The sequence below is a fragment of the Scylla paramamosain genome, chromosome 10 (assembly GCF_035594125.1).
Source record: "Scylla paramamosain isolate STU-SP2022 chromosome 10, ASM3559412v1, whole genome shotgun sequence".
NCBI lineage: Eukaryota > Metazoa > Arthropoda > Malacostraca > Decapoda > Portunidae > Scylla > Scylla paramamosain.
Window position 1 is genome coordinate 6,085,517 of NC_087160.1, and position 17,397 is coordinate 6,102,913.

General features: G+C 35.9%; 1 protein-coding gene across 1 annotated transcript; it reads right to left on the bottom strand.

The window, feature by feature from the left end:
- Positions 1-136: 136 nt before the first annotated feature.
- LOC135104172 (mitochondrial import receptor subunit TOM70-like) lies at positions 137-12,257 on the bottom strand. Its single transcript, XM_064011271.1, has 10 exons — positions 11,965-12,257; positions 10,590-10,763; positions 10,204-10,411; positions 8,588-8,765; positions 8,052-8,259; positions 7,756-7,890; positions 7,199-7,311; positions 6,443-6,554; positions 6,047-6,267; positions 137-5,246 (listed from the first exon to the last, which is right to left on the bottom strand). Exons 1-10 carry the CDS (start codon positions 12,175-12,177, stop codon positions 5,084-5,086), a joined length of 1,725 nt encoding a protein of 574 aa, XP_063867341.1. The 5' UTR covers positions 12,178-12,257; the 3' UTR covers positions 137-5,083.
- Positions 12,258-17,397: the final 5,140 nt, after the last annotated feature.

Sequence of the window (17,397 nt, forward strand, 5' to 3'; positions counted from 1 at the left end):
ATTGTCTAATTTATTTTATTAAATTACTTTCTTTAAAAGAGAGAGAGACAGAGAGAGTGTGTGTGTGTGTGTGTGACCACCCTTCTCATTATGAACCCTCACTGTGACTTCCATTCACTGGAAAAAAAAAAGACAATTTCATTATGTTATTTTAATTGGTCCTAATAACAACATGTATCTAATGGTGCTATACAATGAATTTACATGCTTTTCCCAGGTAGTCACCTAAACCAGGGATCTGTTCAGGCCAGAGTCCATGACTTTGATCAGAACATATTGAAGAGATATCTGACAATTCATTATAATTGTAAATTTGATGTTATTCAAATGTGAAAGTCTTCCCACCTTGTGAATAACTCATGTTTCTGCATTTGTTAGTAAACTGGCCACAATCAGAAGTGGCAAAAATGATGATGGGTTACATATCACTGCAATCTATGGAGCAAAATATGAATATTATAGCCATTATGATAAGCATGTCTGTGCAAGAATATCTACAAAGACAAGTTGATCTTTTTTTCATATACAAAACTATATTTACACACTCAAACAAAATATGGGCTTGGAAATGTTTGACATAACTAAGAGTCTGACAAACTGCCATTCATACACATGGCTAAATACATTCAACTAATACTTCAAGGCAGTACATTCTGTATGTGAATTTACAAACAAGTTTGCATGTTTACATGTGGTCATTTTGAATATACCAGCCACTCAATGATGTCACACTACTTCCTCAAAAATATACAAAGCTGAGGAGTTTGCATTCATCCACAGCAAAAAACTATTACTCATCTAAGCTCAGAAAGTAGATATCTGTGTTTACATAAATACATGATACTGCCAGTTACATCAAAGTACACAATGTTTATTTCTTTTCATTTATGATAGTAAATATGCAGTACCTGAATGCTTTGCTGGCCTTGGGTGAATATTTATTAATATTTCATTAATCACCAATGTGAGAGCCATACTACTTTATTTCCATTGAAGTTTCTTCCCTTGTTTCATGTTTATATTTTCCTTTTCCCACATAACTTTTCTACACCACATTTTATGACAGTTTCAGATTATAGGCATAACATTAAGATTGATCATACACATCAGCTGCCAACCAGTTGCTGATATACTTTCCAGTCAAGATATTCATCATTACTGATCTTTGTTGTCTCGTGTGCATTCTTTTAACTCCTTCCATCTAGTATACAATAGATCATGACTGGCACAAGATATATAAAAAAAAACATGAAATCATTACAGTACAGTAAAATTAGAAAAAAAGTTTGTTGCTTAGTGTTGTGTTGAAATGCATTCACTGAATTACATCATCAAGCCTCGAGTAATGTGTTATCAACTACTCTGTTTATTTCTTAGGTATATTTGTAACAGACAATTTAATTTTCCTGTGTCTGCAGTGGCTTCCCTTCCCTGGCTTACTCAGCAAAGATATAATTTTTTAATTAAATTCTCCACTAATGTCTTTTGTTACTCAGGTAAACATCTTTAACCTTACAGCTTGAATTTGTAAGTGATATCAAAATGCAGCCTCTTTAAAACTGACAAACACATGAAGATTGCCTTCAAAATTATTTAAATAATGACAAGCATATTTACATACATATTTCCAGTTTTATATAGCCATAAATATCAATGCTGCAGAAACACTGATATCAAGGTTTTCTATGAATGAGGACAATTTCAGATGATTTATGTATGTACAAGTGATATAGGTTTAGCCTTTATTTATTTTTACTCACCATTTAACATCAAGTAATCCACATGCTTTGAGTTATTATGGTATACTACTATCTTTCACAGTAGTATTAGGTACTTATCAAATTATAGAAGAACAAGAGTCTGCAGAGTAAATGAAAAAGTACCATACAACAGACACAGTGCTTTGCTGACAAGTGCAAGGAGTCACATGTTATGTAATGGTTCATGAGTATCCAAGTGTTCCCCTGGATGTTACAAAAAAGTGTTACCTTGATAAGACTTTTGCGTATCAATACAAATATGACACAATATTAATACCATTTCAGTATTATGAGATGAAGGCACATGAAGTATGGGTAACACTTTACAGTTAAGTACAAGCTTATGTATTCTCAGCATATTTCTAAGCATTATTTACATTAGTAATAGCATAACAGCTTGCCTTAAATAATTACAGAGTTTCAAGTTCAGGTATGGTTTGCCTTAACTGGTAACTTCAGATATGCATAACAGTTTTACTTTCAAAATAGAATGCTTTTGAATATCTTTGATAATTGAGTAGTATGTAGTTTTTGTTTAGAAGCAAATAACTTTTCCTGCAAATAACAAACTATTTACATCCTTGTCATCCTTGTCACATGTATTAATGTGTGTGTGTGTGTGTGTGTGTGTGTGTGTGTGTGTGTGTGTGTGTGTGTGTGTGTGTGTGTGTGTGTGTGTGTGTGTGTGTGTGTGTGTGTGTGTGTGTGTGTGTGTGTGTGTGTGTGTGTGTGTGTGTGTGTGCTGTACAATTATGGTAAAAAAATAAATAATAATGATAATAATAATCTCCATATTCTGGTGACTGCACAAGAGTTTTATGGTCTGGCAACACTTAATCTTGTGCTGAGGTTTGATAATTAAAGATGCCACTATAGAACAGTAATGGCTTGCTTCTGCTTCCTGATGTTTGCAGATTGTCATTCCATTTGAAATATAACAACTCCAAAAAACTCCAAGAATCCACACACAAAAGCAGTGTACTGACAGTTTAGGAAAGCAAAATTCATGTGTCCAAAAAACTTAATAAATCTAACTATACACAACATTCTTTTACGGCATTTCTGAACATGTTTATATTTACAAACTGTGTTGAATCAACATTTTGTATCAGAATCTGAGTCTCTGCTTACTCCCTATATTATAGAGATATTTGCCCTGCTATAGAGATGAATCTGAGCAATGACAGCAGTGTCTTAATGTCACATAAAAGAGTGAAGCCACTGCTTACAAACACTCATCACAAACCAACACACTTCCACCTAATCACAAACTGTCTAAAAAGGAAATATGATCATAATGTCAAAGAGTAATTAATTATGTATAATACTTGGTAACTCATCAGCAAAATCTGATTCGCTATTTGTAATTTGCAGCACAGCCCAAAACGATCTTGATCTAATATATTTCACTGCTAAACCACTGGATTATTGTATTGATGGCCAGTTGTAATGACTCTTCCTTGAAATGGTCCTCACATCAACATTTGACAACCATCAAAATTCAAGCATTGGGTTTCAGCAGAAATAGAATAAGCAGAGATTGCAACAAAACTAAATAATTAAAAAAATAATTTCCAAGGACAAATTACAATTCAAGATACCATTGTGATTATAATTACAAATGTCCATTGTCTATTGGTAATTTTCAGCAATTAAAATGTTTACATTGCAATGATGTCAGTGTTAATGGTCTGGAAATTATTTAATAAATTCACCTTCAAGACAGGAATCAGCTATGTTATTATGAGGAGATGGAGGCTTCTGTAGTACACTCTGGAGAGGACACACACACACACACACACACACACACACACACACACTGTATATCTTCCAGTAAATAGTGGATAGACATAAAAGTACTGAAGCCATATAGAATTCCATAGAATCTGGCAAATCACTTTTCTTAAGGAGTGTGCACATGCTGGCCAACAAGCTCTCAAAACCTGATACCTTGCTGGATATCCTTAGCCTGCCACTGTTCCAGCACCACCAACAATGATGACAGTCAGAAAAATAAGCATTATTAACACGTGTAAGACAATTCCTTGGTGACGGTAATGTGGAGGAAGCTTTTGAGAGCTTCTTGGTGGACAGCAAGAGTCTCAGCATAGATTCAATGTGATACCTAAGTATGTTTCACATAACATGTGCCATTAATGCCATTAATGCCATAATCATGCCATTAATAACAATGCATCTGTAATATTTTTTTTATTTTATTTTTTCATTGAAGATAAATCAAAGAACAATCATATTAATTTAACATAAATAAAAAAGCCAATAAACAAATTGTAATAAGAGCAATAAGACTTATGTTCAATATTTTTTTCCACAACCATCCCTTTCCTTCAGAAAGTATGGCATTCATAAAAAGGCTACAAGTAACATTATAATCTAATACATTAATTTGAATTGTTGACCTTCTGGCACGGCTGTCCAAAAATAGGTAAATATGTAAAAGTTTATGCTTGTGAATATCTTTGCATTAACCAGTATGGCTGTATATATACACCTTTCTCACTGTACTGTGTGAGTACTGGAGCCAAACACCATGCATGCCCATAATGTGTGTCTAAGAAAATCCTACACTTGAATACTACAACTTACAACAGTCAATGATTTAAATAACCTCCTGAAAAATAGACTTCATAGTTACAGTACATCCTTGCACTTGCATCCAGCTCTGCATGCTTCACATTACTATCCCCACCTTACTCACTGTTAAGAATGGCACTGTTATGACTATGATGATTATGCTGACTAATGACGATGACAATGATATCTTGTCCAAACAACTTCACCCACAGTTCTTCAAAACATGTGCACTGCTTGTTCAATGGTGGTTAGTGAGAAATTACTCATATTATTCAATGTTTCATGAAGGGACTGGCAGTACTGTATCCAAAGGCACCAATCTCAATATTGATGGTGACAGCATACAATAGTAAAGTAGAATTAGCATTCAGCAAAGGAAAGCCGCATCAGCTCACCAGCCCATGACAATAAAAATAATCTGATTTCTGCCTCACAAAATACAGTAGCAATCAAAAGGCAGACTGAATCAATAACAGGCTACTCCATGACAATGATAAATATTTTATTTTCTGATTTTTAGCATATGCATTTGTTCTGTGGAATATACAAGTAATAGCTTCTAACTTTCTAGCTTTTTGTATCTTTAATGCTTCCAAGTTTCACTCACTCCATTCACACAGTTATTGAAAAAGGAAAAGATTATTACAAAGTTTTGAAGTTAACAATAATGACTAAAGGAAAACAACTCTGTTCAATAAAAAATATAAAAAATACACTTACATAATGATTTACAAAGACCCAAGATTAGGGATATTGATGCCCATCTTCTCTACAATTTTCAGCTGTGCCACAGCAGCGTCTCTCAGGGAAAATAGATGGGCCATTTCCATTTCTGTCTTTGCCAAAGGAATAGCTTTGTCAAAAAGTTCCACTCCTCTCTTCAAATTACCACTGGAAAAAAAATAAATAAATAAATAAATGAATAAATAAATAAATAAATAAATAAAAATAAATAAATAATAATTAGGACAGAAGATCATTAAGAATGAATACTGAACCCACTCCCCACAACCACACTAATATGAATCCAATGATGATCCAACGAATGAATGATTAAAGCTTTTTACATCAAACATAGTGTGTGTGTGTATATATATATATATATATATATATATATATATATATATATATATATATATATATATATATATATATATATATATATATATATATATATATATATATGCTCCTTACATTAACTTTAAGTTTAAAAACTAGGCTATAAATGGAAGTGTCAATTAGATGGTCTGTCTGAGGAAGAGCACTGTGTCAGTCTTGGCAGCTGCCAGTAGACCTGAGGGAAGAGGACAAGGTGGCTATGGGCTAAGATGGGAGTCCTCCTCCCCCACAGGGGATGAAGTTTGGCTTGAAGGAGACAACTATTAATATGTAAGACATTAGTGCAGTGGAGAAGAGAATATGTGGAGAGCTCTGACAGGGAAAGATTTAATGTTTTTGAGATACAGGAAGCCTACATGAAGGTTGATGGAATGAACAATGATGTGATGTGAAGGTATATTTATGAGAAGGCTCAAAGGAGTACTGGTCTGTGTGTATGCACCTGTAAATGAGAGACAGGATGAGCTGAGAGGAAACAAGCAGGTTTTGGATACAAATTAACCCACAGGTACTAGTAGTAATGGAGGGAGCAAGACATCAAAAACAGACAGATATACAGAAATGTAACTTACGTCTGTACTTCAATGGTAGCCAAGTTCTCATAAGCCAGCTCACACTTGTCATCTATCTCAAGGGCTTGTGTAATGTAAGACCGGGCCTGGGCAAGGTCTCCCTTCCACTGCAGAATGAGCAGGGCACGGTGGACTAGTGTTGTGGGGTTGTCAGGCTCCACTTCCAAGGCCTTAACATAATAGCTGTCTGCTCGTTCATGTTCACCTTGATCACACAGAACCTGAAGGAAATTCACAATGAAGATATGCATTAAAGAGCCATCCTTGCAACAAATATATCCCTGAATGGTATCATGGTAGAACTAAGCTTGTATATATCCAGTAGGTTTGTATCATCAGGATTTATTAGAAACATTAAATACTGCAATTAAATAGTTAAATAGCATTATATATTACCTGAGCATAAAGAACATAACATTCTACGCATTTGGGGAAATTCTTCAGAGCTTCATCAAACTTCTTCATGACCTCTTCTACTTTTGCCTTATCACCAAGCTGATACGCATACCTGTTTAGAGCATTGTATTAGCTGAGTGGATGGTGTGAATATGGAAAAATTGTGCTTGGTAATCATAAAGTACCAATAATCACAGTGACATGGATGACCATTTTTTTTTCTAAATTTGTATTAATCAGAATAGGTTTCTTCTTTTTCAGTAAACAAGTAAAAAAGGATTTATAATTTCACCAGTTGTACAGCAAATTTGTAAGTACCACAACTGACCTTTCCAGGCAACTTACTCTTTAATTAGAGAAGCAATTGATTTTGAAACCATTCTATAAAACATTACTTGTAATATCATTCACTTCCTTCATTATCCACCAATCATATATTTGATTGGAAGGATTTTTGTTACACATGAAATTTATCTTACATAAATTCATGTCTATCATCATATGATCAACTCATCTTTATCTGCAAGACCTTCCTGATAATTTTCTTTATAGCACAAATCATGTCCTATTCATCCAGGGTTTGTACCATTTCTCTTATATTAACATAACAATGACACCATTTGTTTGCTTGGTGTTTCAAATCAATATCTTTTTTCAAGGGGATGGTAAGTGACAGGTCTTTTAGTGCTTCCAAAACTGAGTCTCATCGACCTGCCTGACAACCATGCTGTGCATTGGTCACAAAACCATCCTCACCTGTAGTCTGTGTAACAGCGCTGGACAAATGCAATGGGGAAGTTGGAGTTGAGCTCAACAGCTTTCTTGAAATCTGACATTGCTGCATCTACCTTGCCTATCAACAGATGGATCTATAAGATAAGACACAATAATTAGAATTTTGCATACTGTATGTTGGACTATACTCATGCTTAAAACAATATTTTGATACTTAACAAAATACAGATAACTTGTTTAAAACTATAGAAAGCATTGAATTATGAGCTTGAGACTATTCTTGACTTAATTTCATAATCAACCTAAAAACTCAATCTAGGCCAGAGCTTGAGCAATCAGAGTGCAGTGAAAAATGTCACAACTGAAAAAAAAACGGTAAAAATTTAATTAATCCAATATTAAAGTGGTGGTGGTGGTGGTGGTGGTGTGTGTGTGTGTGTGTGTGTGTGTGTGTGTGTGTGTGTGTGTGTGTGTGTGTGTGTGTGTGTGTGTGTGTGTGTGTGTGTGTGTGTGTGTGTGTGTGTGTGTGTGTGTGTGTGTGTGTGTGTGTGTGTGTGTGTGTGATACAAATGCTATACCTGTCCTCTATGATGGAAAACATCTGAGTTGAGGGGGTCAAGGAGGGCAGCTTTGTCAAAGTCTCGAAGGCTGTCATCCACCTTCTCGTGCTGCATGAAGAGTGACCCACGCTTCACCAGGGCATTCACCTTCATCTGTGTGACAAAAGTTATTAGAAATTCTGTCCTAAATTCACAGCCATGTTAAATTCATAAGAGAAGGAATTCACCAGATTGGGGAAAAGCATGTTCTGTACTGAGATAATAGTAAATCTGTGGTATTGGTAGTGATGATGGTAATAATGATAATATCTTACCTTTAGAGGACTGTTTTCAATATTGATAAGTGCTGTCAGGTCATCCATGGCTTTCTTACTCTCTCCCCGTAGCTGATACAGGGTGGCTCGCAGCAGAAGGGACTCAACCTTGTATGGGGTGAGGGGATTTGCTAACTCATTCTGACAACACTCGATTATTGACCCGTAATTTCCATCCTGGAGGTGTTTCTTTGCCTTCATGTATCCGCTGAAACAATGAACACAAGAACTTTGATAATCAGCTGAAAATTTGGGAGCTTTTTTTATAGCTTTAAAATAGCTGATTAAATAATAACTTCTCACCATAGGAAAGCAAGTCATAATTTATCCAAAATAAAGCACTATCCTTGGGAAAACTATTTTTTTCTTGAGAATTTGATTCAAAGTAATGCATTAGGATAATCCTGCTCTTACCCTGAATTATTCTTAAAGTAATGATAAAAACTTTCAACATGACTTTCTCTTGCATATTTCCAATCTCTTCTACATAAAAAGAATGAATTTATTATTCATATTCTTTTCTTTAAAGTGCATACTTGTTAGTGGCATTCTTCCCAGGTTGATTTTCAGTTTCATCCACATCCCCTTCCTTCTCTTTGTCAACAGAATTAAAGATGGGATCCTCAGCAAAGGATTCAAAGAAGGTCTTGATGAAGTGGTTGGAAGGCATGATGGGCTCTCGCTTCTCCATGGCTTCCTTGGCATGTATCCGGCCTGTAAGGAAAAAGGTATGTATATTGTAATGTCACAAACAACAGAGAATCTTCACCAACAAAATTTATGTAATATCTTAATATACTGGAACTTAACAACTTGACAAGAAAACTTGATGCAGCACTACATTTTGCATGAAATAATGCCCTATACTCTATATACCATATTTGATGGCTTATAAGACGTGCCTTTTAAAAATAAAGTCTCAGAAAATGAGCCTGCGTCCTATAAGGCCAAGGTTCAGCTTTGGGGCAGTGGCTGGTGATAAGTCTATGGCAACAGTGGCCCTTAAATCACACTCCAAACATCTTCACACATGTAAACAAAGTGATGGTGGCTTCTACACCACAAAAACAACTTTTTTTTTTTTTTTTTGTGAGGTAACAATGTATAACTGATCATACTTACTGGTAATTTACCTAAAATAACACCAGTCAGGAAGAAATTAAGTGATGATGCTTACATTGTATGTACCAAACTTGCTGTCGGTTACACACCAAACCTAGTGACACATGCAAGATTCACTGTATTCATTAGTATGATACCATTATTCCTTGAGGAAAGATTCATAGAATTGAAATAGCAGCTATCTTTTATCATTCTTACCTTGTGTACATGTTCAACAAAACTTGAAGCTAATGAGAAACTATTGCTGTTTTAGAAAATAGCTTACTACTTAACAAAACAAAAGATTTTATAAGTGAAGAGAGGATGAAACAAACTTTGTTACTCCTCTGGGCTCTAACAATGTCACTGCCTATGCCATATTTGTTTACATTTCACAGCAGGATTGGTTTAAGGACCAGTTTTGGTAGGTACTAGCAAATATTAAGGTTTTTTAAATGTAAAATATTGGGATCTAATAATTATCTAAATACATATGAGAAGGCTTCACACAACTCTTCACTTCATATTCAGAGCTTAAACCTGCTTATTTATTTATTTATTTATTATTTTTTCCCTCCAGTGCCTGCCCAAATTGAGGCGCGTCTTATAAGCCCACATATCTTATAAGGTGTCGAATATGGGCCTACCTTAATACATTTAAAAATTTTTTTATATTTTTTTCATTACAGAATTGCATCACAAGTCTTGTAAACACTGTGTCTTTCCATTATTTTAATGGAGAGAGAGAGAGAGAGAGAGAGAGAGAGAGAGAGAGAGAGAGAGAGAGAGAGAGAGAGAGAGAGAGAGAGAGAGAGAGAGAGAGAGAGAGAGAGAGAGAGAGAGAGAAAAGTATGCGTGACTTGGATAGATGCATGTCCAGTCTACATATTATGCCATTTTTTTATTGTCATTATCATAATTCATGTAAAAGGCATATATCACCTTTATGTGAGTCATCCTTGATAACTTCATGTAACCAAAAGGGATAAAAACAATTTCTTTGGTAGGTTCAATCAGCCTGAGTAAATTAATACATACTTCAATGACTTACCTAGTTCTTTTAGGACTCTGTCTACATTGACTAATGTAGCTTGGTTTTGGAATGATTCTATTATGCACACAGCTGTGAGATCCTCCAGAGCTTGTTCCAGGTCCTTTAGTACCTCACAGGCTTTGGCTCTCCTCTGTAAGGCTTTTACATAACGTTCATTCAGCTCCAGAGCAGCTGTGCAGTCCCGAAGTACACATTCCCAGTTTTTCTGAATGTGTGAGGATTTCATGAGTGCACATAGTACCTAATAACAGCTTGTCATTCTTTAGAAGATTCTAAGTACCTTTCAGTTTACATTTACAATGGGCTTAAAAATTTTAAATCCATATCTTAAGAAAATATGCTGTTTCCAAAATATTATCATGTGAAGTGAAGGTAGAGTTTACCTGCTGTTCATATGCAGCTGCCCTGTTTTGGTAGAAGGTAGACAAGTCAGCTTTGCTCTCCGGTGGACACGCCTCAATAGCATCATCGTAACACTTGATGGCCTCCTTGTACTTGCCGCCCTTGAAGTATTTGTTTCCCTTGTTCTTGTAACTCTGTGCCCTCTCAAGTGGACTCTGAGCAGAAAATTGAGGAAATATTAATAACTCCTTACAAAAGAAATGTGAGGCAAAGTAACATTAATAACATCAAGAATTAAACAATGTTCAAAGATGTCTGAATGATTATGGTGCTTTGTAGTTACTCAAACAAAATGTGCATAGAATAGATATCAGCACTTGAGTAGCATTTGCTTCAAAAACTAGGTTGTGAATCTTTTTTTTCTTTTTTTTTTTTACAAAGATTTATAAAACACATCCACATGCTTATAAAAGCACTAAGCCTGGCAGTCTTTTCCCTTATCGTGACCTTCCATCAGTAGTTATATGTCAAGCCTTCTTTTCTAACACTTGGGCAATAATATTGGTTAAAAAGGGAATATTTGCTTAACACTGTTCATGTAAACCTACTGACATAAAGCAATGATTCTGGATATTTTTTCGAAATGCTACAATAACAGCATGAAATATGCTTTGGTTTTCTGGTTAAGGCTGGATCATACATCATTAAGCAAGCACAAAAAGGCTGCATTTTTTTTTCTTTTTTTCTTTTTTTCTTTTTTTCTTTTTTTTTTTTACAGGAATTGTGTGATGTATTAAAGGAGCCCTGCTGGTGAAAAAAATAAAATAAAATAAAATAAATAAAAGATACAGTTTTATGAGCACATATGGTGAGTTACAGCATCTTAAAGGGCTTTTGGACACACATATGGCATTTAGATGAAATACTACAGGAACATTTCTGTCAAGGAAGTCACATGTGGAGTGGACAAGCAAGTGTTCACTTTAGCAATGCCAGCTCTATGCCTATGCAAGTGCCAGACCTGGCACTTGTAGCAGGCAACACCAGCACTCTGACTACGACACTGGGTCAGTAGGTTGAAACTAGTATACCGTTGTAATGTCCTTGGAAGTGTCGACTGTGGTTTAACAAGACGTCCAGCTCTCCATTATACAAGTCAATATTTGGCGTCTTTGGTGTGAACACCATGGTTGAAACTTGCCAATCATGTCATCGAAACATTCTAAAACGGTACAACTACAGTAAAAAAAAAAATTCTCACGTAATGCGATGGTCGTCAGTAAGCCTATACATGTTGCCTGCATCACATGAGCAGGGCTTTCACTCCTGCATGACACACAAGGCACTGGGTGTAACCTTCCTCACAAGACATAATTGTATGCAAAACCATAAGCATCAGGTAAATATTCCACTTACTAAGTGAGCTGTGTCCTCAGTGTTTGGTGAGGCAAGGCTCTCGGTCTCGTCAGAAGTCTGCTTAGGTATTGTCTTCTTCTTTTCTTGTTTTTCACTTGGTTGTTTGAATATGAAGTAGTACATGGCATACCCGGCGGCCAAAGTGCCCCCTACCGCAAGGGCTACTTTCCATTTTGGGAGTCCGGTATCGTCCTGCACCTTAGACAGCGCCATGACTACCGTCTGTGTCCGTGACTACAGCAGCAGACCGTACCGGCGGCGGCACCCAACACCCGGCCCGTGCCGCATTGATTACACATTGGGCCTTGCATCATAGCCCATCTCTAACACCAACGCTGTACGCTTTTATGTACTAAATAATACAATATATATATATATATATATATATATATATATATATATATATATATATATATATATATATATATATATATATATATATATATATATATATATATATATATATATATATATATATATATATATATATATATATATATATATACACACACACACACACACTAAGAGTGCAGTGATTCTCCATTTGTCTCATATTTTCACAGCAATAAGGCTTAGTTTGCGGATATAAACCAACACGACTAGACTTGCTAACTAAACACCTCTCCCTTCTTGCGGCCTCGCGGCTCGTGAGTCAAGATTTGCAACTTTTATTCTCACCCATGTTCTGTCCACCTTGCTAATGTAAGAGCTGACCAGGCAGTATCTTCACTTTTTTTCATGCCTGACACTGTGAAATCGTTTTCCTGCATTTCTGCCTAACTAAGACTTGAACTGTTTCAACTAAATGAGTATCAAAACGAATAAAAAATCAATTAGCTGCCTCTATGCTCATTTTTTCATATTTTATTTTCTTTGGAAACGGCAGTATTATCGGGATTTCTAATTAATGAATTTATTTGTTTATTTATTTATTATATACATATTTTTGTGTATGTCCTTGGGCAGGCTCCCTGATATGAAAAAGCTGAAAACATTCGAAAAAAAAAAAAATAAAAAAAATAAATAAATAAAATTCCCGCGCTATCAAAAGCTATCAACAAAACCTATGATGTTTCAAGAGGGAGTCCGCGTCTGGGGTGAATTTATTTAACTTTAGCATTTGCCAATCCCATATAAGGAAAACACTCATATGAAGTAGTACTGTAGAATGGGAGATTAAAGGCATCGCCACAATAGCACGAATTGTGAAGTACGAGGAAACACAACATAAAGTTGTTATGTTAGTTGATAGGTCACACTGTTATTATTTTTTTTCGTCTCTCCCACAAATGTTCATTTCCATACACACAGACACAATCCATCAGCGCATTGGAGTACAGTTCACATGAACTACTGCTCGGTCAGTTCTGCTGGGAATTGTACCTCAGTTGGCACACTGGGTGGGACTGAACAGGCATGAGAGGGTTTGTCGGTGTGGTAGATGCTGGAAAGCTCTGCCCTCTGGCATTATCCCACCCGTAAGTCAGTTTTCTGAAGAAGCAGATGTTCTGTGGGGAGAACCTTCAAAATTTGTTGAGTGAATCATTGCAAGTACGATAAAAAAAGAAGGAAAGCCATTGATTAGACTCAATTAAACCTCCATGGGTTTACGACCGTACTATAAGTCAACCCTGTCAGCTGTGTAACCCCTTCGTCTATCTCTTGTCATAACCATCCATCTCGTAAATCAACTTTCAGATTATACTGTATAGGCACTCGTATGCATCAGTGGTGGAAAAGATGCATTGTACAAGATAGCAAAGAATTAATGTACTGATCACATCCAATGGAACAGGTGGATGTGATTTCCCTCAACACGTACACAACAAGAGAAGATTGCTGCCATGCCACCTCGGCTCTGTCCATTGATAATCCACACACCCACCTACACACACACACACACACACACACACACACACACACACACACACACACACACACACACACACACATAAATTTCGCAAGAAATTATCAAACATGCATCCAGTAGCGTCTATTATTAGTGATTTCCCAGACCAACGCCTCACTCGATGGCATATCTGTTCGTCGATATCGCGGTGGTTAGGTTGCATGCCCCATCACTTTAAGCTCTGCAGTGTTGAGTACTGCTATTCGAGGGGTTCTCTGTCACCTCCTGCATGAACGAAGAAAGTAACGTAGATATTTATAATTGCTCATGATTTTATGTAAGACGGGTTCTGGTAGTAAAAAAAAAAAAAAAAAGGGAGGGGAGCACTGGAGATACCAGTTTCAAAGGAGAACTGTCCAAAAAAAATACAAAAATAAGTATCTTGAAATCGTGTAGAATTGTTTGTCGATAACTTTTGGAGTTAGAATTATTAGTACAGGTATGGGTCGACACGTCACCGAGAGATAGCGAGATAGTGGGTGATGCAACAACAGCACCTAGTGGATTATCGGGTCATCAAGGCCGTTAGCCTCACGTAGGCGCCAATACTGTAAGTACGTCCCACATGTGTGGCATCACGGCCATCCCTTCACGGCCAGAAACGAAGCAGGTGTTGTAAGTAAAAGTTGCAAAGGTAATATAGAAAATATTGTTACTGTTCAGTAGGAAGAATAAGTTTGGTGTCACTTACGCACAAGCTATTCATCTCAAGGTTATCCTTATCATGCCTATCCTGCTTAAACAACAGAGAGAGAGAGAGAGAGAGAGAGAGAGAGAGAGAGAGAGAGAGAGAGAGAGAGAGAGAGAGAGAGAGAGAGAGAGAGAGAGAGAGAGAGAGCAGTTGTCCACTCAAAAAATCGGTTTATAGGACGTAAATCTTGAATGAAATAGAGGACCTGTACGGCCACAGTAAGAACATAGTAATCCAGTGTGTGTACAAAGTGCCAGTATACACGAGGCTGCTCCTGCCCACTCAATTGTTCATCCTTAACCACAAAATTAACTTAATATCCTCCTCTTAAAACTTTTTATCGCGCTCGTTCTTATACTGCCTGGTTACTACAACTACAGCAGACGTGTTCCATCAGTACTGTTTATATTCTATCCTATTATGTTTACATGTACCGTGATGTGTGCCAATCTTTCTTATATGTATCTGTTATTTAACTTGAACCCATTGTCGTGAATCTTAGCGCGCTGTTCATTTGCTGCAGGAATATTACTCATACACATGCCTGTTTTTTTGAACACTTAATTACAGTGACTCATACTGTGCTGTAAGAACATTATTTATGTCGTCCTTGTGAAACATTAGAGGTGACCTAGGTGCACCCTTCGACTTTCTAAGGGATGCAGTTGAGATTTTTATACGGTAAATGTTTCATCTTTTGAATAATTTTTGTAATTTTATTTGTGTTGATTACAAAATTCTGATTATATCCATTGTGAAGTGACGATGCCAAAATCATTATCTAAAAAAAAAATAATGAACATTAAAAAGTAAATGCACCCTAGAGTGAAATATAATCCCGGGATAATCTAAATACTGCTGTTGTTCATTATTCCTCGTGATAAAGCTTAGATACTTTGTTAGATCGATTCCTCGGTAACAGTAATGCATTTGAAGGAGACTGCATCCTCCAACACTGCCGTCTTACTAGATTACTTTCAGCGAACTTTATAATGGAAGTAATTAATATTTTCAATGGTGTTTTCATTGTTAATCGTCAAGAGGAAAGACTCATAAATATCCGACTAATAATCCCTGAGACCTTTAAAAATGATGCAAATAAGAGAACAGAGCATTTTCAAAATCGAGACTTACAAAAACTATTCCAGAGTCTCTCTCTCTCTCTCTCTCTCTCTCTCTCTCTCTCTCTCTCTCTCTCTCTCTCTCTCTCTCTCTCTCTCTCTCTCTCTCTCTCTCTCCTGCTAGATAGATGTTTAACTTGACTTTTTTATTATTGTTATTACATTATTTATTTATTGACTTATTTATTCATTAGCATTGTCTTTATTAAATCTATGTTTGAACATTGTTACAGCGCGACATCACACGCGACCTCTGTTGCAGCTTCAATATAATAATTTTATCAGTCACTGACATATGACTTTGGGGAATCGGTAATGCCTGCTTCACACGTTTTTTCTTATTTTTTTAAATTTCTTTATTATTATATTTTTTCCACGTGATACAGCACAATCGGCGTGTGGGAGGTTTTAAGAAGGCATATACTGTACTTTCCCAACAGTTCCCTGTAGGTATGATTTCTTTGGTTTCTGTACAAAAGAAAACCGAACTTGCATAAATGGTGCGGTGACTTGCGCAGAATTTACCTGCGTTTTCTGTGGATAGAGGACGTCAAGCAGAGTGATGCATGTGTACTTACTGCAGGATGTTAAAAATTTAAAAAAAGGAAAAATAAAGAGCTCCATTGATTTCGTGAGTATTGTAGGACGCTCGTCGCCGGATGGTTTAGCAGTGCTTGTGTCGGATGAAATCAGAAATGGTTTGAGTAGACTATTACTTTTTATTTTTATTTATTTACTTATTTATTTAGTTATTTAATAATAATGATAATAATAATATTATTATTTATTTATTTATTTATTTTTTAGAGAGAGAGAGAGAGAGAGAGAGAGAGAGAGAGAGAGAGATTTTAAGGTAATGCGGAGCCTTATATAGGCAGCACTGTACTGGTCGGTGTGCATACGTGTCTCTATGACACGTATGCTCTTTTTTTTTATGAAGAAGAAAATAACTTTTTTGGTGTCAACAGTGTTCAACAGCACACTGGTCAGAGCTCGTGATCTCTAATGACACGTAGGGTGGGTGTAGGCAGCCGGAGACGAAATTTTTCAACACCAATACTTAAGAAAATGTAGGCGGATCTTTAGGTAGCAGTAATTCATGGCAAGATGTGCGTTTACTTTAGTCATGATTGGCTCTCTATTCATATAACATAAATGTATATCTGCCGATTCCTGCACATTTTATTCTTTATCTTCTCGTATATCTGTACGCACATTTTCATTCGTAGGCATTCCTACTAATGAAAATGTGCGTATGTGTAATAACAAGCCTAATTACAAGAACAAAGAAAATAACCGATGGTGATCATATTAATAAGATTTATTGCATATATATTGGAAAGTTAAATTATTGCAACATATTGTGAACGTATCATGACAATAATGGAATTTTACAGCAAAGTTACAGGAAAAAAAATGATAACTAGATAAGTAGAATAAAAAAAGCAGTAGAACTCTTTGATTGAAAATTTTATAAAACATTACTGTGACATAATTCAGCTTGTGATAAAAAGTATGTAAAATTTTTGAAAGGTAACAATAGCAGTACAGTCCTTGGGATGAGAGATGCACTGGAATTTAATTCAACCTATTTTACTTGCATTTTGATGATAAAAAAAAGTTATTAAAATTTGTAGAAGAGGGAGAAAATAAAGAATTTGATACGTTTATCGCAAGATAAGGAAGAAGAACAAGCAAAAAAGCGATACAGT

Bases quoted from the DNA above. Each gene is read 5' to 3' on its own strand.
- LOC135104172 (XM_064011271.1), bottom strand. From the start codon at position 12,177: ATGGCGCTGTCTAAGGTGCAGGACGATACCGGACTCCCAAAATGGAAA. The intron at 10,764-11,964 runs GTAAGTGGAATA...TTTTCTGCTCAG, and splicing joins CTGAGGACACAGCTCACTTA to AGTCCACTTGAGAGGGCACA. The intron at 8,260-8,587 runs GTATGCACTTTA...TCATTGTTTCAG, and splicing joins GGGAAGAATGCCACTAACAA to CGGATACATGAAGGCAAAGA.